This window comes from Cynara cardunculus (genome assembly GCF_001531365.2).
Source record: "Cynara cardunculus var. scolymus isolate 2C chromosome LG 1, CcrdV1, whole genome shotgun sequence".
NCBI classification, from domain to species: domain Eukaryota; kingdom Viridiplantae; phylum Streptophyta; class Magnoliopsida; order Asterales; family Asteraceae; genus Cynara; species Cynara cardunculus.
In genome coordinates this window covers 8,685,452-8,708,944 of record NC_037528.1, presented here as the reverse complement: position 1 = coordinate 8,708,944, position 23,493 = coordinate 8,685,452, and the positions used below count along the sequence as shown (strand labels likewise).

Genomic DNA, 23,493 nt, shown 5'->3' with positions numbered 1-23,493 from the left:
TGTATATATATAGAGAGAGATTCCCATATATTCATAGCATTGTTCCAACCAAGTTAAAATTATTTTTCAGAATAATAAAATATTAAGTTATTTGATCGAATTATTCATTTATTGTTTTTTTTAAACGTTTTACAAGATTAAATTCTGAGCCTTAGACAACTCGTGAAATTTTTGTTCTCAAATTTAGAAATCACAAACATAAATTCGTTATTATTTAATAGATCAGTATATCAATAATTAAAATGTAAAAATAACAAATATAAATTTGAATAAAACCAAAACCTATATATACACCGACAATATATATGTATAATATATATATATATATATATATGTATATATAGGGTATATTTCAAATACAATCATGTCTATTTGTACAACCAATGCAACTCAATTAATTGAGATATTTATGAAAATGATGATAGTTCATTTATTATGATTTTAATATTTATAGAAGATGAATATGGTTCATTAATTATGATCAATACTTTATATTAGAAAACAATCAAAACTTCTATGAAATCACATATTCATCAAATTAAATAGATGGTTAAAATTAAATTGTATTGATTATACAAATGTAAAAAATTATATAATAACCATCCTCTATACTTTATATTAGAAACTTCTAGTTGTTTTTACAAGAACCACTTAATTTTATATTGGATTGATCACGCTGCACGGCAAGGATAGGGGACGAAAGCGTCATTTACAGTACACCCATACCCCATTCGTCACTTTTCTGCGTGGGACCCATATCTATATCAAAACTTCACATTCAGCCCCTATATTTTCATAACGTTTCAGTTTGGCCATATTTACTTCATCTTATTTGTTCCCTATATTTAAGATATCCAAATAAAAGCCTTCCAAAGCATGTCTTTGTGTATCTTAACAATTCTTTTCCATTTAAAAATATGCATTTTTGGTGTTGTGAGGATTCAAATCAAAATAACAAAAATACTGAAAACATGAAAATACAAGAAAATAGATAAAATAAATATAATAACATGAATGTCTGGTAAAGTATTTTTTGTTACAAATTATGTAAGAGATGAAACACAATTTGTTAGTTGACAGCTAAGGAAATGCAATTTAAACGTAATTACGGATATAAAAAAAAATATATTATCAGTGAATTTTGTTTTTGAATTATGGTCCATATAAGAATATAAACATGACATATTAGTTTGATCAATGGAACTATATCAAAGAACAACATAAACACATGCAAATTGTTTTGAGGCATTTCATCACATATTTGGAATGTTTAACGATCACAATGATGGTTAGAACTTACAGATGAAGAAACCTTAAAGTAACTTCAACTTCAACTTCAACTTCAAAAGAAGGGTTGATCGAATGAGAAGATGAAGTTTGGTTGATGGGTATTGTACGTATGGATAAGTTCATGTATTTATAGATCGGTGATCAAAGAAATCATTGTCTTTGTCTTAAGGTTTTCGTCTGAATCTTTGGTTGACCCATGATTCTAGACAATGAAGAAGGTTGTCATCGAGGTTGTTTAAGCAGTATCAAAATGTGATTTTGCGTTCTTTCTCTATAGACCTAATACACAAACATCGGGATCAGTCTTCTTCAATCACAACCTAGAAAAACATATAAAAAAACCTAAATAAGAAATCGAAAAACTGCCATCATAAGTAAAATGAAGGGGTATAATATATATATTAATAGGAGAGAAGAAGATGAACAATTAAGAGTAAGGAAGTGAATGATTCGAAGTTATAGTTTGAAATTAAATATAAAACAGGTAGGAGAATATGGATAAACTTGACGGTAACTTTGGAATTCAACATTTATGTAAAATTACTAAAATACCCGACCCACAATGGAAGYTACATTCTTTATACAGGGTTAGAAGAGTCTTTAACATATTTAAAGATTTTATAAATCTCCATGTTCTCTGTCCTTTTCTTACAAAGGAAAGAGAGGCATTCTCRAGTCGTTTTTAGAAGGGAAATGAAAGAAAACAATGTTGATTTTCCTCTTAAAACTTTCCTTCCATACATGGAGGAAATGAAAGACTTAGAAAGATTTATAAAATACACATTTACACATAAAATTATAATTTGCTATATAATAAATATACATTCGTTTTGAAAAACATCAACTTTTTTCTTTATTTCCCTTCTTTCCTAAAAAAACGAATATATATATATATATATATATATTTCGTTGTTACTTCTTAAATTTGAGAATATAACATAAACTTTTTAAGGAGAGAGAGAGAATAGAAAGCAATGGAGCAAGAAAATCTGAAAGGAACATGTGATTTTATGGCAAAATACGGTTATATGAAAAAAGGAGAAAAAACAAATATAAATGGTATATTTGTGAAAACCCATTTCTTTTCTCGACATAAAAATGTTTATTCTCAATTTTTTTTCTTTMAAAAATACAAGGAAAATTCTTTATTACTTTTCCGTTTTTGTCACTTCCTTTTCTTTTTTCTTTCTAAATTCAAGAACAAAATGGAGCTGTTTATACCTTTGATATACTCTCTCAAGTTACGTACACATAAACCCATTCACCACTCGTAGTTTTATTCATCCACATTTACAATCACCATAACTTGGAGTATCTCCAACAGATCCTTTAAAATGARGATTTTGGAGAAYTTTATTCTAATAGAYTCTTTAAAACTTTCTTCCYTATKGAGAAAGTAGGAGAGAGATGGTGAAATTCTCCAAATTTTGAGACTCCCCAAAATTGGTTACTTAAAAAGAAAGAAATTATTTTTATTATCATTGCTATCAACAAGAAATCTTGAAATTAAATGTTTAGGAGTGAGAAATAGTATTTTAATAATATAATTAATATTGTAATCTCTAAAATCGAGAAGTAAATCTAATTTCTTTTAAAAATTTATTTTATTTTCCATTTCAAAGAATTTGATGGAGATGCTCTTAAGGTTTAAAATGTAATCAACTACTCATCAAAATAAAATCCAGTTCGATTAAAAAAAGGATTAAACTTAACTTAATTTATACGACCGATCTTCGAAAACACCACACTTAGGGGATTGTTTACCCAATCCCGGTAAGCATTCAACAGAGTACTAATCAATTGGAATGACATCGGATGCAATAATTTATCAACGGGTAAAATAATTAATGTGACAGGTGCTGAAGTGCGTTTACGGCTGTTAGTTGTAGAATCTAAAACCATATGTACTAAACTGAAATTCTTAAAACATAACAATTATATGCGAAAAAGAAAGCAATAAACAATTATTTCATTCATCCTTAAATTTCAAGGCAAAATAATTAACAAAAACCATGACAAAGCAAGAAGCATTATTACGAATGTCAGTGATTTGAGATTTATTATTATTTAAATWKAAATCACTAATAAATAGCGGACCGCCCTCCATGGGACCGGTTCATCCAATCAGTGTTGTGCCTCGATTGCCGAGCATAACACCGGACCAATCATCCTGACACCCCCATATCATCTCATCGGCTGATACGCAACCGCAAGGATCAAATTGATTACGTCTCGGGATCTTCCGAATCTGCCTGCCAATCCATCCCTTATACGAGGGAGGATTGAATCTTGAGAATCTATCTCGAATCTTAAAGATAGAGCTGGATCTTCGTTTCTCATTTCTATGCTGGCAGGTTCTGTAGATTTCTAGATTCTGTGCCCAAACTTTACTAATATTGGAGAACGTAATCAAGATTCTGTGTGATTACTGGGGGTTGATTTCGTCACCCAATTGTCAATCGTTGAGATTGGGTTGTTGATTTGATGGGTTATATGGTAGAGTCAGATCAGGGGGCTGCTGGCGGTGGAGGAAAGTCAGGGTTTAGAAGTTTGGTGAGGAGGAAAAGGGTTGATTCCGTTCATTCTAAGACATCAGACACAGGCCATCATCAATTGGCTAAGGAACTATCCATTGCTCATCTCATTTCTATAGGTAAACAAACAAAAACAGAGAATTCTACCATTTTATCATATAATTCTAGTTTGAATTTTCCTGATGTTTTGGTATTTATCCGATTTGATTGTTGTTTGATTGTATGTATACGTGTATGGTTTCTTATAGTAATCTTTGACTTCTGCATAAGGGTGGTGTTGTTTTCTTTCTAAAACGATCAGAGAACCACACCAAGGGGATGGAATTTTTGGGTTTGTCCATTGAGGCACTCTGTACGGTTATTCACTGGGCAAGACCAAGCATCCATATTCAAACTATTGACCTTTTGGTTCTGTTAGGGTGCGTTTAGTGCCCAGACAGGACTGGACAGGACGGGACAGCTGTTCAGTGTTTGGTAAGACAGGACAGGACAGAACTGGTTAAAATGACCAATTTACCCCCAGTGAGCTGTTTAGTGTTTTTTCACTACGAAATACATTCTGGTAACACTGGTCCTACTACCACTATAGCCCTGCCCTAATAAGTACTTCAATTAATTAAGTTTCATAACTAACTAAGTTTTTCATCAATTCCTATTTTATCTAGTTTCATAAGCTATATTTCACACATCATCTGTGCATACAAACCAAGAAAACAAGATTCAAATGGAAGATGCACATCAGAATCTATGATATACAAAAGGGTATTTTGCTGAGCTGAACAGGAGTGATGCTGATTAACAGAGATGGAAAAAAACGAAGAGAACTACTTTCAATTAACCAAGTCCCCAATACCATAACATACAAGAAACCCACTTGATGAAATACTCACCTCTCTCCGATAGTGTCGCTTGAATCCCACCTGGTCTTTTACTTGCCTACTCACAAACAATCAAGATCCAAATCAAAACCCATCCTTCAACGAATCAAAAAAACTCAAACTATATCATGAAATTTGAACATATCAAACCTGATTGAAGGGCTTGTGTGAAGATTGAGTGAACGAAAAAGGGGGAAAACCCAGAAATGTGTGACCGAACATGAGACCCAKATAGCAATCGAAGAGAAAATGGAGGTGTTTAAGTGGTGGTTGTTCAGCGGCGATGGAGGTGGCAGAGGTGAARCCAGTGAGTGCGTGAAAGGAGTCGAGAGGTACCGTCGATGAAATCAACAAAGTCGAGAGGTACCGTCGATGAAATCAACAAAGTCGAGAGGTACCGTCGATGAAATCAACAAAGTCGAGAGGTACCGTCGGTGAACACAGTCGAGAGGATGAAGGAAGCGATGGAGTCGAGAGGTACCGTCGATGAAGGAAGCGAACACAGTCGAGAGGTACCGTTGATGGAGTTGATGAAGGAAAGAGATGGAGGCGGATGACAAGGGGGATGGAACCAGAAGCGAGGTGATGAGTCGGGTAGGGGAAGAAGGGGTAATGAGGGAAAAAGTTTTGTGTTCCACTTAGTTCTAGGGGTAAGGGTGGAACAAGCTTGTCCCATGCTTGTCCAACTTAGTTCCACTTAGTTCCACATTTAGCCACACCAAACGCAGGACAAATGTGTTCTGTTCTGTCCTGTCCCACCCTGTCCAGCGTACCAAACGCACCCTTAGAATATAGCTTGTAGCCTTCTTTGATTGTGATTGTATATGATCATAGCATTGTTGCACTGTGGATAACTCATTTCAATAAACATGTACTTTTGTAAAAGGATTCAGTACTGGAAAATGGAGGACTACTTTTCTGGTTGTTAAATGATATGGATCTGTGTAAAAAGACCAAATGCAACACTTGAACACTTCAGAGAGAATAAAAGGTTGAAACTGGACACCCGATTTTAAAACTAATATTTAGTGGTTGACGTAGAACGTTCCTGTGGTAAAGTTTAACTTTGGAACATTGATTTGTTCTTAAAAGAACTGCAGTGATTTTGGGGTTATGAAATTATCAGGTGTTGGTTCAACGATCGGAGCAGGGGTTTACATTCTTGTGGGTACAGTTGCTCGAGAGCATTCTGGTCCTGTTCTTGCCTTTTCTTTCCTAATAGCAGGGATAGCAGCTGCTCTTTCTGCCTTTTGTTATGCTGAGCTTGCAAGTCGCTGCCCTTCAGCCGGAAGTGCCTATCATTATTCCTACATCTGTGTTGGAGAAGGGTAAGTTCTTACTTTGATAGTCTTGATACTCATATTGTAAAACTGTGGATGCTGATATTACCATTTGTAATTTTTTTCAGTCTTGCTTGGATTATAGGCTGGGCTTTGATTTTGGAATATACAATCGGAGGATCTGCAGTTGCTCGTGGCATTTCTCCTAATCTGGTGCATGCATTTTACATTATATGATTCTACCATTATTCATCTATGTTAACTTGGGCAGGGGATCATATATTCGCCATCCATACCTTTTCTGAAATGATCTATTCCTTTTTCTGTGTTACTCCCATAAAAAATCTTCACGGTCGATTTGTTTCTATGTTCTTTTATGAGATATACTGTAGGTGATCAAAACAAATCTCTATCTTTAGACATCAGTTCATCTAAGTACTTCACTAGTTATTGTTTATTCTATGGAAAATTAAGGCAACGATGCTAATTTCACCACTTGAATGCTATTCTAAAACCAAATATTTTGGTCTTCCTTCAGGCATTGCTTTTTGGAGGTCCAGATAGTCTGCCAGCATTTCTTGCACGACATTCTATTCCTGGTCTTGGTATTGTGGTCGACCCATGTGCAGCAATTTTGGTGTTTATTGTTACGGGGCTATTATGTGTGGGGATCAAGGAGGTAGTCATCATATTCATTTTTCTTTTTCCAAAAATTTCCTCCCTAAGTTGTCTTGGAACTATTCTTAAACTTGTTTGTTTTATGTCCTATGAATTATGAATTTGGCAGAGCACTTTCGTGCAATCGGTTGTCACGATAGCAAACATATGTGCCATGATATTTGTCATAATAGCCGGTGGATATCTAGGATTCAAGAGCGGATGGATTGGCTATGAACTTCCTGTTGGGTAATAAGCATTACCCTTGTACACTTGTGTGTTCATCAATGGCTTCAACTCTTATGTATCTTTTGTTGTGTGATAGGTACTTCCCTTTCGGAGTAGATGGGATGCTTGCTGGGGCTTCTACAGTCTTTTTCTCATACATAGGGTTTGATTCAGTTGCAAGTACAGCAGAAGAGGTACATAAATGTTTGACTGTTTATCAATAAATACAAATAAAGAAACCTTATGAACCAAAATCAACAGTGATCCAAAAAGGGGTCTTAACATGAATCTTTGTGTTTCAATTTTCACAAGATATCTAAGAAATTCGGGAATTCTACAGGTGAAAAATCCTCAAAGGGATTTGCCTTTGGGTATTGGGGCTGCTCTATCTATTTGCTGCACCTTATATATGTTGGTGTCTGTCGTCATTGTTGGTCTAGTACCCTATTACGCAATGGATCCTGACACCCCTATCTCTTCGGCATTTGCAAGCCATGGTATGCAATGGGCTGTGTAAGTATCTCTCTTCCATTTGTTTATTTTTTTTAGATTCTATAGCGTGCACAAGACGTATAGAATATATATGGATGTGGATGTTCTTTAAGGTTGAGGATAGGCCTACCTATGTGTACGTCCCACCCCCACACCATACTTTCAAGTGGGATATATTGGGTTTAATTGGTTTGATTACTTTAGATAAGAGATTATGGAATGATACTATTCGAATAGTTTCTTCTTCCTTATAGACCTGACCAACGAACTTGTATTACTTCGCAGGTATATTATAACTACCGGAGCTGTCACTGCTCTCTGCTCAACGCTAATGGGTTCACTTTTGCCTCAGGTAAAAACATCTTATCTGAAGCCTGATTCTGTTTTTGCATAGTTTTGTGCAATGTTTTCTTGGACTTACTGAGATTTTGTCTTGAAGCCACGAATCCTGATGGCAATGGCTAGAGATGGTTTGCTCCCACCATTCTTTTCAGAAGTAAATAAGAGCACCCAAGTTCCTGTCAAGAGCACAATTCTGACTGGTTTGATAGCTGCAACCTTGGCATTTACCATGGATGTCGAGCAGTTGGCAGGGATGGTATGTGATATCTTTTTTCTCAAGAGCCGATTTTATATGTACTTCTAATGTACTCCTTCCGTCCCAAAATAAACGTTCACAACAGAAAAGGCACATAGATTATGTAATTATTATGCTTCTTTATAAATGACTATTTTATCCTTAATAAGGTAGCAAGTAATGAAATTTTCCATCTAATAATTAAATAAGGAATTGGAAAGTAAGTACGTATATTTGCAAGTAGACAAGCTAAAATAGAAATATGGACAATTATTTTGGAACAGAGGGAGTAATACTCATCAGTAACAGGATAATTTTCTAAGTGGGGTTTAAGTTTAGTGTTTTAGTAATTCACATGAACAACAGAAACTTGTGTGGGTCGGTATATGTGCACACTCAGCTACAATAGTTGCTTCTTTGTGTTGCAGGTTAGTGTAGGTACACTTCTTGCATTCACTATGGTGGGAATTTCAGTGTTAATACTTCGGTATGTTCCACCAGATGAGGTCCCACTTCCATCTTCGCTTCAGGCAGCAATAGATTCGGTTTCTTTGCGTTATAGCAATAATATTCATACGGAAGAAACCGATGTTGAGACCAGCAAGGATCAAAGTGGTGTTTCTGGGGAGAAAAGTGAACTTTTACCGAGAAAAGGAGAGGCATCAAGTAAATATCCTCTAATTGCTAAAGTATCAGCTCAAGGTTTATAATCTAGATTCCTTAGCACTCATATACTTGATCTTCCATATAAAATTTTAAGGTTTCATGAAGTTTTTTGCATTTTGGCAGCCATTTTCAACGAAAACAGAAGAAGAAATGTTGCAGGGTGGACTATAATGCTTACTTGTGTGGGAGCATTTATTCTTACATATTCAGCCTCAAATCTTGGTCTTCCTAGGTTCGTAACTTGCTGTTTTCTATTAAGAATCTTAACCGAAAAATGCTAAGCCCCACTCACGAATGACCTTCTGACGAGTGCCTTATAAATTCATGACTTTCCGACAAGTTTCTAGGCATTCTTATGTATGGAAGTGACATTCTTCTGTTAAGCAGTGGTGGCATTCTCAAACTTGTCAGAAGGTCAGAGATTTAAAAGAACTTGTCAAAAGTACAGATTAAAAAAAAAACCAATCCACTCACAAGATTCAGTTTGGGGTAAAAATCCTAAATTGGAGACCATTAAAGTAGAAAACTTCCCATAATGCCACCTGTAATTTGTGATGATTTTATTGACTCTTTTGTTGTCGTTGCTTCTATGAGCAGTTTATTTCGGTTTACGCTTTGTGGAATTGGTGGTGTTATGTTATTATTCGGTCTAGTTGTGCTCAGTTGTATAGAGCAGGATGATGCCAGACACAACTTTGGGCATGCAGGCGGTAATATTTCTGTTTCTGCACATTTTCTTGTTGGATTTGATGTTACTCGGGTTTCTTTCCAGTTATTCATTGTTTTCTAGTTATAGTGGACTTTCTGTGGAAGGTCAAGCAGATTCTAAGACAAACTATTTATTGTGTTCAGGTTTCATATGCCCATTTGTTCCTCTCTTGCCTATCCTTTCGATTCTCATCAACATGTACTTGCTGCTAAATCTTGGGTGAGTATTTTTACATAGTATTTATCATTCCACTAAGGGGCTTTTTACTATCTGCTGACCGCCTCTTAACTGGGTAAGAGGTGCTTAGCCCCATGATAAGGGATACTGTTTACCAACACACTCTGACCCACAAATATGCTGACCCAGTAAGGAAGGGGTCGCTTTCTGATTCAATCAAGCTTACCTATATTAGACACATGGTAAACAACCATTTTTAATCAGTTAAACCGAACTTCTTACCTAGACTCCATTCTAATTTGTGTTGGTAAACAACCCCTAAGTCACTGTTGTCCACATATGACTTGTAGAAGTTAAATAGTTTCTGATATCTTGTGTGAAAAACGTAGGGTGGATACTTGGATGAGAGTATCCGTATGGCTTCTGATAGGAGTATTTGTGTACGTGATATATGGGCGGAACCACAGCTCACTACAACATGCAGTATATGTGCCTGCCGCTCATGTGGATGAAATTTACAAGAGCAGTGCAGAATCCTTGCCTTCTCAACAATAAAAAAACAAGATCAAATTCAGATTGTTTATGCATCAGTTACTTGTACTATTAAACTTTTTTGTATAATATAGATGTTAACTATGAAAGGGCATGTTAAATGTCATGTAAATATATATATTTATTGAGTTTTTACAACTCCAGAATGAAATGTACCATATGTTGCTTTCAGATATGTTCATATGTTGGTTTTTGTAGCATTCTTTGTTATCAAAGAAGAATCGCCACGTTTAAGTTTACAAGATCCTTCAATCTATATTTCATTTGCTGTGTACTAGATAACTAGAATTAAGTTGAATATAAGAAACCTGAGTTTTAGGATTTTACAAATTCACTTGCAAGTTGCGCCAAACCTTTGTGCCGTGCACAAGCGGTGGTTTCATAGATTGAATGATATCCAATTTCACAAATTTTGCTAACCACATAGAGCTTAGAATGATCAAATCCTACAATTTCCATAATTTCTTTTTGAAGAATTATAAGAAAAAAGAAACAATGTTTTCACTTCCTACATTGTTCTTATGCAAATCCTACATCACACAACGATAACTTATATGCGTTTCATGGATCTAGAAATGGGTTTAATCCCACTGCCGCCACCATGTACGGTGGCTGATAACAGTCAGCAATTTGGCCGTCATTGGCCTACGGAAACCCAACTAAACGACTTTCTAATCATCCACAAACAATAAATCGAGGCGAAAGCATCGAAAATACCTTAAATCGTCAATGGAAACTTCGATCTCTCGGACTTCCAAACATTGGCCGTCCTTACGCTGTTGTCTCTCCAGAATTTTCTTGAGTTTTGGCGTTTTCATCATATGTTCCGTTCTCTATTTCACCCCAAACAATTATATATATATACACACACACACATATTACTTTTTTGCTTTCTAAGAGACGATTTCATATGTATTTATTCCCATCAATAGAATAGATATCACATACCAATTACCATCCCTGCCAACTGCTCGACAGTCGACATCCATGAAAATGCCAAGGTTGCAGTGATCAACTCTTAATTCTTCTTTGTTATTGAACCCATTTTTCTGATAAACCTGGGAATGGGATCATTGTTTTAACGATTTCAGAATCTTCCATTAGGATATCCCAATCAGGAGATTTCACCATTTCACTTTCGTCTGCCTGATTTTGCCTCTAACACCCTCAGTTACACACATTCTGCACCATAATAACTTTTCACAAACCAGCGATCAGAAACCAAACTCAACTTGGAAACAAGACAACTGAGCTGAATGGGGCAAAACATTACCCCAAAGAAGAAACGTTAGAACGACCTAACAAACTATACTTACATAATCGAATCAACTGATAGAGAAGAACTCACGAATTTGACTGAAATAGCATTGGTGAAGATCTTACAATTTCCAGCACCTAGATGATTCCTGATCATATATTTCCCTTTTATGCTATCGGTCCTCATCTATGCAGAGTTAAGGGGGGCGTTTGATTGCTTATTTAAAACAATTATGCGTTTTTTTTAAGTTATCAATTTATTTGGTATTAAATCGGAGTTTTATAAAAGCTGTTTGGATTAACTTACGGTGGTATTAAAATGTAAAATAAATTAAAAAGTTATTTTTTAATGTATAATAAATTTTTCTTATACATATAAAATGATAAAAAAAAATAAAGTCTCGTCTCTTGTAATACAATGTTCACTATAGTCACTGATTATGCAAATTGCAAGAACCATACATTGACTACTATTATGCTTAAGAAATCCTAGTGTTTCTATACAAGAGCAAGCTTTGGCCCTTGTCGATTAAAGTTGGAATTGTCGATTTCATCATCTGTTATTTAAAAATACAAACTAACCATATCAAAAGTAACTTATCATTGAAAGCCAACCAAAAAGACACGTTGTTCTATGAGGAGGAAGGGAGGGAGGGAGGGAGGGAGGGAGGGAGAGAGAGAGAGAGGAAATCGGTTTTTGTGGAAGAAATCGATTTATGTAAATCACAACAAGGCATCGACCGGTTGTAGGAGAAATCAAAGTGACGAGAAGCTTACCTGAGGAACCGGTTCGATTTCTGGTAGGAGGAATGGTCGAAGGTCAATTTCTCTCTATTGATGAACTGGTTCGATTTCTAGTAGGAGTAGTCGAAGGTCGATTTATGGTAGGAGGAATGGTCGAAGGTCGATTTCTCACTGTTGATGAACTGGTTCATTTGTAGAAGGAATGGTGAAGGTCGATTTCTCTCCTGTGACAAACTGGTCCTTTTCATGAGGAATGAGGTTTATCTGTGAGAAGTTCAGTTTTAAGGGTAGAAAAGAGTAAAAATGTAATTTGGTTTTCAATGCTAATAAATTGTTTTTGATAATTCAGAAAAAAGTAACTTAACAAAAACTCTTATTATCGGTTTGCCAAACATTTTCTTTTTTCCACATCCAACCACTAAAAAATGCTTATTATTAGTATCACACCAAAATAAGTCAACAAACAGTTTAGATAAGTCCCAAACACCCCTTAATATCTTTATCCCTAAAACCTTATTTAAGCCGATTTTTAGTCCTTGTTAATCCATTAAATTCAATAAATTGGAATATATAAATTGGAATTTGTGGTGTATCATCATTTTTTAATTCCATTATTGTTTAGACAATACTGTAACAAATAGAATTACATGTGATACAATACTAAAAAAAAACACAGCAATTGTGAACATGACCAAGGTCGTGAGGAAACTTGCCCACACAATGTATGGGCAACATGACATGTACCACGTGATTTTACTAGAATCACACGTGATTTTAAGAGCCGTTTACTAAAAACTTACATTGCTAAGCGCTTACCAGTCCACTTAATTTATCGGATAAACATAACAAAGACAGACTCTTACCCGATAAGAGAAAAAAACCAAAAGTCTTACCCGGTAAGTGAGGATGATGATTCTGACTTGATAAACACTTACCAGGTTATAAATGTTCACAATTAATCCATTTTGACGATTGAAAATATTGTCCTGTAAGATAAATGAAAGTGATGACTCTTACTGGTAAGCGTTTCGTAAACAACTCCTTAGTTTTCACAATGTATAGAATGTTCCAAGGGTTGCACTTTTTAGTCCCAAATGGCAAATTCTGTTTTTTAATTGATAGCAGACTAGAATAGTATAATGGCAACTTCAATCTAATATTTCTTTTCCAAGAGAAAAGGGGATCAAAATGCTGATTGATTTGGTAGGAATACCAATTCCATTTCCATTTCCATTCCCTCTCAAACATAAATATGGATTGGTTCAAGTAGAAAGCAAAAGCCTGCCTTCTTAACAGAACAACAATTCAGACCCACACCTCCCAACCCAAAGCAATCTGGAGTTCAAACATACATCAATCAACTTCATACACCACCATGTTGCTTGCTTGCTTCACCCAAACGTCGCGATTAGGAAGCCTTTGTAAATGCTCATGAACTTGGCTACAAATGCTGCAAATCAACACAAAAAACAACCACCACCACCTTTCAGTGCCTTTATATGAAACACCATCCCCCTTTTTCCATTGAAGTTGCAACATTTACCATTCTGCCAACTTTTTATGTTAGAGTTACATATTCATCTTTTACAGATAAATTAAAGGTAAATAGAGGAAGAGCCAAACCAATTTATTTCAACTGTATGACTAGCCATATGTTACAATTTCAGTCCATGCACACCCCGAAAACAAGAGGTATGAAACACATACAATCCACTAACATGCAACAGGACTTAGAAAACTGGAATCCCAACCTAAGGCTACTATTCCATTTTATTATGTCACATTATCCTAAACAAAAACTACATATGCTAATATAAGAAATGTTAAAAGAGTACCCTGCAGTCGATAATTACCCCCTTCAGAAGGATAAAAGATAGAAGCTCGACTGATGCACAATTCAAGTATTCAACCTAACGCATATATGGTAAACAGCAACTGCTGTAAAATATTACGAAATGCGTAAAAGGTACCTTCAATGTGAAAAATGGCTTTCTGTCCAAGACGCATCCTATGTTCCTGGAAAGAAAAAGAAATAAACATTAGAGAATGATGAAGGCAAATCGGTGATTTCTGCATACAGTTAAACGAAGCAATTCAAGCGTCAGTTATCAAAAGTACCCTTCAATAATGACAAAACAGAGGAATTTCGTTGAGCCAATTCTGTACCATCAATAAATTTGTAACAATGATGAAGGCAAATAGGTAATTTAGCATAAAATCCTTCCAAGAAAAAAAATATTGCTAATTTCATGACATCCCAAGTGAGCAGTTTTTATGGGAGTATGGGACAGAAGGTATATTCTTCCAGAACTTGAAGCTAACTTAAGCCTCTCTCGTAATGCATACCCATTAATTCATAAAATCTTAAAAGATGTTTACACCAGCGCATCTACTGTTGCACATGCAGGGATTAAATATGCATTAACAACTTGTCCTCTATTATGTTATAATTTTACTTTTTAGAGTTTACTTTTAGGGCTTATTTTTTAACACCAATTTCATCACCACTTCCAGCACCAATTTTATCAGATATGTGCCATGGTATTGAAAAGAAAGAAAAAAGCAAAATGGTCTGGACTGAGCACCTAGACAAATGCACACATACTGACCCCTAGAGATGTGAAGGTCCTGTTCTCTAACTAGCTTCTTCCCCCTTTCTATCATTCTTCATAACACGCAGGTCATTTATCCAGCCTATCTAAATTTGGTCTTATTCGCTTTTGTAATTCACCAGTTCTATTTCGTGGGCCCCATGTACTTGATGGGAATAGAAAAGAAGATAGGACCTGCTAAATAGAGGATGGAGAAAATGGTATAAACAAATGAAATCTTGATTTTGCTTGTTTAAGAGGCATTCTTCAAGAGATACATAAAAATATCATCACTAAAAAGAATAACAGGCGTAAGAAAGATTCTTTGATGGGGCATTAGCATGAACTCACATAATATGCAGCCCAATGACAGACCTCATGCTTCAATTCAGAATCTAGTTTCTTCAGCAATTCATAAAGCAGCCTCTGAATCAGCAAAAACCTTCAACATCAACTACAACATTTCGTTTGATAAATAAAAAAAAGACTAGTTCTATATATAACCTTCAATATAACTTCAGGAGGGATGCAATTGACAAGTAGCTCGTACAACTTTCCTCGAACCTGGAACAACCTATATCAGTGAAGATTCATGATGGTAAGTAAAATGTAGAGGCCTGGTATGACAACATATATAAAACGTAACAAAATGTGACAAGAAAATGCAAGATGCAATATATATGTATGTATGTATGTACATATATGATACCTTTTAGGGCTCTGCTCTTTCATAATGTCAGACGCTATCTCGGATACATATTCTTCCCAGTCCATTGGGGGGATTACTTGATTATTGGTAAAGGGGTACCTAAGAGGTAAAATGGTTGCATAAGCATTGCTTTCAAGAACATCACAAGAAAGCACAAGATATCATGCAACGTTGATCTTAACTGTTGAACACGACAGGTTTCGAATGATAATATGGCCCGCCTTAAACTCCTGCCTGATTTTTCTGCTATGTGAGCAGCGAAACCAGGAGGAAGTTGTAACCCCTCCTTCTTGCCAATAAATTCCAGAACCTTAAGAATCTGAAAAACAAGCACAGTCATGTTAGGTGAACTGCAATTAACACAATAATTTTTAAGGGTTCTGACATGCATGATTCACTGTATGCATGTTTTTATGTTTATTACCTACCCTCAAGAATCCAATTAGGGTTAATTGCAAGATAGGCCTTCAATTTGCTAAAGCAAATCAAAACTGAGATATAGTTCCTATTATTGAATATTGATTAACATCCATGACTGGTTCTCATAACGAACTGAAATAGTCTTTAAATACGGTCTATAAACATTTCTTCAACTGCACCACAAAAGTTCCCTTGCCATCTGCTTTTCTAGATCTCTAGACTCACTAATGTTTCAAGTTGCAAGAAAATTAGATAGAAATATTAAATCTTCTCAGTTCTCTCTCCATTCTCAATCACCTCCACCGCAAACTCGCTACCTCGCATGCAGTTTAGACTTCAGAATTGATTTTCTGTCAGGAGAATCTTGATATTTGTAAGGTTCCGTAGTTCCCTAAAGAAGCTAACTGATGCATAAACTGTCATAAGACGTTTGGTGTTGAAGCTATTATTTGTTTACAACTTACAAATCCTTTGTCCACTGCAGCAAATCCTAGTTCCATCTAGTTTTCTAGGTCTCCACACTTACAAGGATGGTGCCCGATTGGTTTGAGTTTGGGCTCCAAAAGTCGAAAGTGCCTGGAGGTCCCAGGTTCGAATCCAAAGAGGAATAAAAATCCCCTTGTAGCCACAGAGGTTCAAATGCGGTGACTCCGGGCTACCCGCAAAGCGGGTAGTGGCCCTGGGATTAGTTGGTTCGCATAGCAGGTTGGATATCCAAGTTAATAAAAAAGGAATCTTATGTTTTCTCCAAATCCGAACACATTACTGCAAACTAAATATCATATTCCTCTATATTCAGACTTCGTTTGCTGCCCAAAGGATTTCTTGAGTGTTCGAGTTTATTAATGGCATGAAACAACCAAATTCTCATAATTTGGGGTTTTATGGCTCTAGAGTCGATATCTTAAGACTATTGCAGTTTTTCTTAGTAGATTACAGAACAACAAAACAAGCCACACCAATTACTGATTGGTAGTGATTTTCAAGCCTAAAGGACCTACAGCAGGAGGATGAGACATACACACACTTTATAGAGATATGAGTTCGATATGATGCAATTGCATACTCTAACCCTGAACATAGCAACTCCTATATAAAAATCAATCACGAGTCCCTATTTAAATTCAAATACTAAATGAAACTGGTCTTAATTTAGTGAGCTAACTACATCAGGAACTTTCACTTAAAGAAGCTACAACGCTAACCTGTTCCTCTTTTGGTGCATTTATTCGCACATTAAGGCAACGAGAACGCACTGCTTCAGTAACCTTTGACGAACTGTTGCAGCATAAAATCAAACGGCAGGAGGCACTGTATTTCTCCATCGTTCTCCGCAATGAGTGTTGTGCTTCTCTTGAAAGTTTATCAACTTCATTGAGCACTAAGACTGATACAGCATACATAAAACACCAAGAGCAAGTTATCAGACTACAAACAGATAAAGACAAGAAGCTAAATGCTCTACAACAACACTTTTACACTGTCAGTCTCTCCACAAGCAAGCTTCTACCAAACTTTTAACTCATCAAGCTCATAGAATTTAGATACACTGTCTGTTCCAAAAACAGACCTACATTTCAACATGTGAAATATGGCACTTCCCAGCAAAACCATTGTGAACTGTTTTGCAAAAGTTAGACCAACCTTATTCGATTTGTGGTACATAATTCATGTTTTAATGTAGTTAGTGATGTTTCTCAAAAAAATTAAGAATCAATATCGTTTTGAAGTCAATAACTGACTTGACATTCACAGTGAAAATCTAGCTCTTTCTGACTACTGGAATTAAGGGAGTAAGTAATAAAAAGAAGTTTGTGAGCATGGTTCTTGACGATATTATGTATTAATAAGCCAGAAGGCAATCTAGGAAAATCAATGGATGGATGCTTATGATTACAAGAAAAGCATTGCTAAGACGGATGTATCAATTTGTTTGCACATAAAATTCCTAGTGTGCATGTTGAAATAACCCTATTACAACATCATTATTAGTTCAAAGATAAAAGTTCATATCTTCTTTTATATCTGGTATAAAGTGATTGAACTACCAATTGGAATTTCTGTAAACCAACCTTTGAAACCCTTCTTTCCTTTGGTGTCAATTGGTCTGTTCTTCGCCATCTCTTTGATAATTTCTTGAACAATGTACCGATCTTGAAACCCGGCATCACTGGGATTCAGCTCGACATGGTGGGTGCTTGATAGAGTTGTGAGTTCCAAATCAATAGTTCTACTTCCAGCCTGCAAAAGGACCAAACTAAACTTTATAGGAACAAAAACTTACCTCAGTTATACAGAAAGTAGATGAACATGCATCACCCACTACATTGTATCAGAGGTCAAACCATACCCGTATTGTTTCATTTTACAGAACAATGCCAAGTAATATCTTCAAACATCTATGTCAAAATAAAGAACCATATGGTGTTCCAAGACATGTTCCTTTGCATAATAGGATAGGAAACCTAATTTAAACCTATTGAACAGAATCATAAAAAGGACAAACGAAAATTATCAAATCAAATTCCAATTAGACGAAGGAAAAAAAGCATAGCTTAGGAGAAGTGTTTGCCAATTGTTAAACCTCTTAACAACCATTCAATAATGACAAAATAGGAGCAATATTGTGAACCAAAATCAATATCATTACTTTGTAATGACTACACAAATGTAAGTTTCTCTTGCAGCTCTCAAGAAAAGAAGCTTTGCAATTAGTTTAAGACATGGCAAACATAAATTCTTACAAATGCGTTGGGACAGAGGAATTGCATTTCAATACTTGTCAAACCTAGTACTTCCTAGTATTCAGAACTAATATGAATTCTTTTTGTTTCAAAAAAAGTAATTCTTGTGTTATCAATATTTCCTATGTACGCTTGTGGTTACTGAATTTTCTCAGTAACTTGAAGGGATTAAAAACAGACCAAGTCCATGTATCAACAGACACAAGATTGTCATCAACAAACAAATCTTTGCTACATGCCCATATTTCAATCTTGTTATTTGCAGGTGTAAACATGCCTGGCATAGTCAGGTATAAAATAGATTCAAAAAGGAAACACTTACATCAACTTTCCAGTTTTTGTTCTCCACTTTCACCTGTAAATTGATCAAACATAGAAAGAGAGAAAAGGCATTTCCATCATCGAATTACGGCGGTAAAAATCCCAAGATAAAAGCGAAGGAATACGAATTCAAAAGACCTTCTCGGCCCCAGGTCCAAACATCTGCCTGAGAAGGGCCATAATTAGGGTTTTCTTCCCAGAACCCGGCGGCCCATAGAAAAGTAAATGTGGGCAATCTTGCTCCGTGACCTAATACATACATGATGAACATGAGAACATTGTCAACAAAAAAACCCTAGCATAGAAGGTAAAAATCGAAATTACAGAAAGACACAAAGGAAGTAGTAGAGAGTACCAATTTCTTGAGATTTTGAGCAACGTCTTCGTGTACAAGAACCTTGTCTAGGGTTTTTGGTCTGTACTTGTCTACCCAAAGCATCTTTCAAGATGGGGAGGAAGAGCGTGTGTGCGTGTGAAACTGAAGAACTGGCGGGAAACGATCGGAGCGAGCGAGCACAAAGGAATAAATAAGGGATGCTTTGTTTTGGAGCCATTTTAGTGGGCCCTGAAACGGCCCCACTTGAAAATAAAAAATAAAAATAAAAATTAAGGCAAAAAATAAGAATAAAATTAATGCATTTTACCAAATGCTTATCCGATAGGTAGTTACTTTAACGGACTAATATAACATGAATCGAGAATTTTATCCGGTAGGAGTGATGACAGATATTAAAAGCCTTATACGGTAAGTGATGGTAAAGGACCGAGGATTATTACTTAGTTAGTGTTTATTGGGTAAATTGTTGCATATGATGTCATCTTGGTAGACTAAAATTATACCAGCTAAACACTTACCAGGTAAGTATTTGGATAAACGGTCTCTTGGATTTCGTTCTATTTTTCATATGGTTTCAATTTTGCTTTGGGTTTGGTCACCGGATTTAACAATCATTAACTGTTTTGGTTAATTACCACTCATATGAGCATATTATGGTCATTTTAACCTTTTCTTTAAATGAATGTGTCTCATTTTATCATTTTAAGTTGTATGTGCATTGAATGCACAGAAAAAAATTCTTCCCCACGCTAACCTAGTAAGCCCGATCCAAGCCTATAGCAAAACCTTAAAGCTAGATCGTGTCACCTATTTTTCAAGGTACGGCTAAATCTCGACCTAAAGAGCCCGATTGAGCTTACTTTCACACCCAAAGTCCGCCTTGAAGCCTTATACATCTTTGTCTCTTAATTAAAAATCGAAAATCATGAAGGAAATAACTAGTTGAATAACGGGTCAACTTTCATACATTAGTTGAAATTAATAGCACAACTCCCAAATTATGATGCCGCTCCATTGTTTGCTTCGAGATTTCTTATATTTCTTGATCCTTATTTACAGAATCGTTACAATCATAGCAGAAATTTCGATATGAATCTTTAGCTATTAACATATAGAACGTGTCATAATTTGAAAGATGATTTATGATAAACATATCATAATTGTTAATCAATTAAATATACACTTCCTTTTGAACCATCGGATCTTGCATGGGTGCTTAAAACGACACGATTCATGAAAAAACTTCTACCGTCTCTCCTTTTTTGCATTTTTAACAAATAATTTAGGGATTCTATTTTTAACAAAAGCAAAGCTCCAAAATCTCTATTTCTTCACTTTAAATATTTTATTGGAGTATTCGATATCAAGGGTAAGTCCCAAGACACCACCGTTTACATATGACATCTTGAATTCATCAATGGAGCCGGATGCAAGCGAGTTTGATGAGGTTTGAACCTCCGACCTCCTAGGAGGCTGGCAGTAACCTGAATACCATCCTGCCAGAACTTCCACTTCCCAAGTTTTCAGTGTAAATGAACGACAACATACCCAAAAGGAGTATCGACCTAATAAAAAGCAACAATTGCAATGAAATGCTGCACACTCATGTATCAATTTGATTGAATGCAATATGAAACACCCTCAAATCATTACTGTTTCTGAAAAATGAAACCAAAAACTTGGTTCTATAACACATAACCAAGACCAATTAACTGGTGGGACTAAACTTACGTTAGAGTCACGGAAAACTGCAGTAGCATTTAACTAACCGTAATTTATCCTCATCTGGCAATGCAGCATCAGCTGGTGTATAACTACAGTTTTCAAGGGTCCTCCCAGAACAATAACAAATGGATTCATTACCTTGTAGAATGAGACCTGTGGATGTTCTTGTTACTGCTTGTGCTCATGGACATCAAGGTTCTGAGTTAGTATTTGCAGTTCCACCATAACAGTTTACAATTATACAAATCTTGTGTGGCTGATTCCAACTGATGCTGAGATCCAAATTGCAACTCCTGCCAAGAAGACCAACGCCCTTTAATCGATCAAATTTTTGATTTTTTGATGATGTGTAATAAGAACTATACGTGCATAAAAACTGCAGTACTTCTATTTCTGGAAAGTTCTTATGTCACAGTTGCCTAAAACTATGTAGCTAATCAAATATGGTAGTTCATAGGTCCAGTTGGTACCAACTCTAATCTAAATAGAGCTGCCCACATACATCTTACATCTGCGGTCAACCATACAAATTTAGGGTGCAACAGTGATGCCGGTTTTGTCTAGATTTAGGGAATACATTACAAGAGAATTGAATGCACAATGAGGTTTAATAAAATTAAAATAAAACCCTAATTAAAAAGATTGAGCTGTTCGACTGTAAAAGTCAAAAATTTCTAAGTTCGGTACCTGCAATACAAAATAATCTCCACACCTTCCTTTTGTTACTTTTGATCTTCCATCAAATTATTTCTTTTACATACAGATGTACATGTCAACTTCAACTTAAGTGGACGAACTAGAGGTGCAGGCGTTTGAAATGAGGCAGTTCATGAGAATTCACGAGTTGGCTTGTCAAAAAGCTTAGCAAACCTGAGCCTGTTGAGTACAGCTTGGAGTCAACAGCCTGGCAGGCTTAAATCAGCCAAGCTATACAAGCTTATTGAGCCACTCGGTGTAATTTACATTTTTGTAATTAATTGAAAATTTTAATAAAAATTGATGACTCGTACCTCATCATTTTAGAGCAGGTCATCATCCACCATAGCTTTCATGTCAAAAACAGATCAAATTACTCTTTGACCCAAAACTATCGTGTGTTCCTTTTATCCAACTTGAGCCTCTCCATTAACTAATGAGCTTCCGCTGTCATTGGATGCAACTGTATCAGATTTGCTGCTGCTTGTTTTTGGCTCATTTTTGCGGGAGCCAACATATCTCTTGGTAAACGTAGTTTCAGGGATTTTATCCTTGCGTTGTCCCAAAGTCGCTTCTGCTACATCACCCTTTGGAATGCTTGAACTTTGTCTAACTTTACCTCTGTCTGTATATTTTTGTGGGGTTCCGCTGTCCTTTATAACTCCAGCTGTACTCTGATTTTCATCAGGTTTATCTGTACTTTGATCTGGAAGCAGTGCTTTTCGGCTTAGACGAAGTTGCCCTTTTTCATTGACCTGTAAATTACAATTAAGACAATATGAATAATGTTCCAAGAAACACACAATCTGAATGTAACCTCGTCTAAAAAGATAACGAGTGCCGTGTTTACTGAACTACTTCCTCCAGGCCATTGAAAAAGAAAACCTTACCATTAATGAAAAGTTTTCTCGTTAAATTTACCTATATTCCGATCATCATCTTGCAAGTGCTTCAATGTCATTGATTTGGGTCCATACTTTCTCTAGATTTTCTCTATAAAGGCGTATTTTAGATATTTGATTTTCTCTATGTGCCAAGTGAACATGTTTCAATATTGAAGGACCAATGAAGTACTATATTTCCTACTTGTAAGATAAGCTTCATTTCATCAATGATGAATTAAGCCATATAAATGATGCCTAGTGTTAGACACAAATGAACACTTCAAAGGGTGTATGACTCGTCCCAAAACGCTCTCCTATTGTCACGGACTTGACTCTACAAGCTCGCATGCACCATTTAGTACTCGTACCAAGTCAACCAAACTCAGGAACAAGAAGACACATGATCGAGAGAGAGAGAGAGAGAGTGGCGAGGAACTCTACTCTTCTAACACTCTTAGGTGCTGTTTGGTTGGAACTTGGAAAATTCAAAGAAATTGGAATATGATTAATTCCTTTGACCAAATTCCAATTCCTATGTTTGCTTCACATATTGAAGTGGATGGAATCCTTTGAATTCCACAAATTAACAAATTGATCATTTCTTAGCATAAGTGAAGGAATTGAATTCCATCACCGCCCATCCCTTGCCCCCACCACAACCATGCTACTATTGTTACCTCACACCCCACCCCTAAACCCCCCCCACCAGACCACTATTGTTATAATAACATCCGCCACCCACCCACCCCAACGCACCAATGACCATCATGCCACTACTACTGTTATCACACCCACCTACACCACCCCTCATCACCCACCCCACATCCCTACTACAACTACGCTACTGCTGTCACTCCCTCCCCTAGCTAACCCCCCACCACCAAACCACTATTGTCATCGTCACAACCGCCCCAACCCCTAACCCACCACTATGTCACTACTTTCGTCATCACACCCACCCACCTCACTTACACCCTCGCCCACCACCCCACCTCCGCCCTGTCCACCCCACCACCACTCACTCC

General features: G+C 36.1%; 3 protein-coding genes across 4 annotated transcripts in view; 1 reads left to right on the top strand and 2 right to left on the bottom strand.

Moving 5' to 3' along the window:
• The first annotated feature begins 3,418 nt into the window (after window positions 1–3,418).
• LOC112509070 (cationic amino acid transporter 2, vacuolar-like) lies at window positions 3,419–10,237 on the top strand. Its single transcript, XM_025113946.1, has 14 exons — window positions 3,419–3,943; window positions 5,829–6,030; window positions 6,111–6,195; window positions 6,521–6,661; window positions 6,770–6,888; window positions 6,965–7,061; window positions 7,208–7,380; window positions 7,645–7,711; window positions 7,799–7,957; window positions 8,365–8,638; window positions 8,726–8,834; window positions 9,200–9,312; window positions 9,455–9,530; window positions 9,878–10,237. Exons 1-14 carry the CDS (start codon window positions 3,775–3,777, stop codon window positions 10,041–10,043), a joined length of 1,950 nt encoding a protein of 649 aa, XP_024969714.1. The 5' UTR covers window positions 3,419–3,774; the 3' UTR covers window positions 10,044–10,237.
• A 2,864-nt stretch (window positions 10,238–13,101) lies between these two features.
• Window positions 13,102–19,328, bottom strand: LOC112502351 (replication factor C subunit 3). Its single transcript, XM_025106245.1, has 11 exons — window positions 19,182–19,328; window positions 18,965–19,075; window positions 18,828–18,860; window positions 17,834–18,002; window positions 16,967–17,148; window positions 15,524–15,660; window positions 15,342–15,440; window positions 15,137–15,206; window positions 14,984–15,058; window positions 14,012–14,057; window positions 13,102–13,491 (listed from the first exon to the last, which is right to left on the bottom strand). The coding sequence occupies exons 1-11, from the start codon at window positions 19,263–19,265 to the stop codon at window positions 13,433–13,435; spliced, it is 1,065 nt and encodes a 354-aa protein (XP_024962013.1). The 5' UTR covers window positions 19,266–19,328; the 3' UTR covers window positions 13,102–13,432.
• A 1,419-nt stretch (window positions 19,329–20,747) lies between these two features.
• Window positions 20,748–23,493, bottom strand: part of LOC112512689 (polyribonucleotide nucleotidyltransferase 1, chloroplastic) — a 22,646-nt gene continuing 19,900 nt past the window's right edge. For both annotated transcript variants that reach the window (XM_025118790.1, XM_025118799.1), the window contains exons 24-25: window positions 21,899–22,339; window positions 20,748–21,181 (exon numbers count right to left, since the gene is read on the bottom strand). In XM_025118790.1, the coding sequence (XP_024974558.1) occupies window positions 21,992–22,339 (348 nt within the window). In that variant the 3' untranslated portion in view covers window positions 20,748–21,181; window positions 21,899–21,991. The remainder of the gene's footprint in view (window positions 21,182–21,898; window positions 22,340–23,493) is intronic.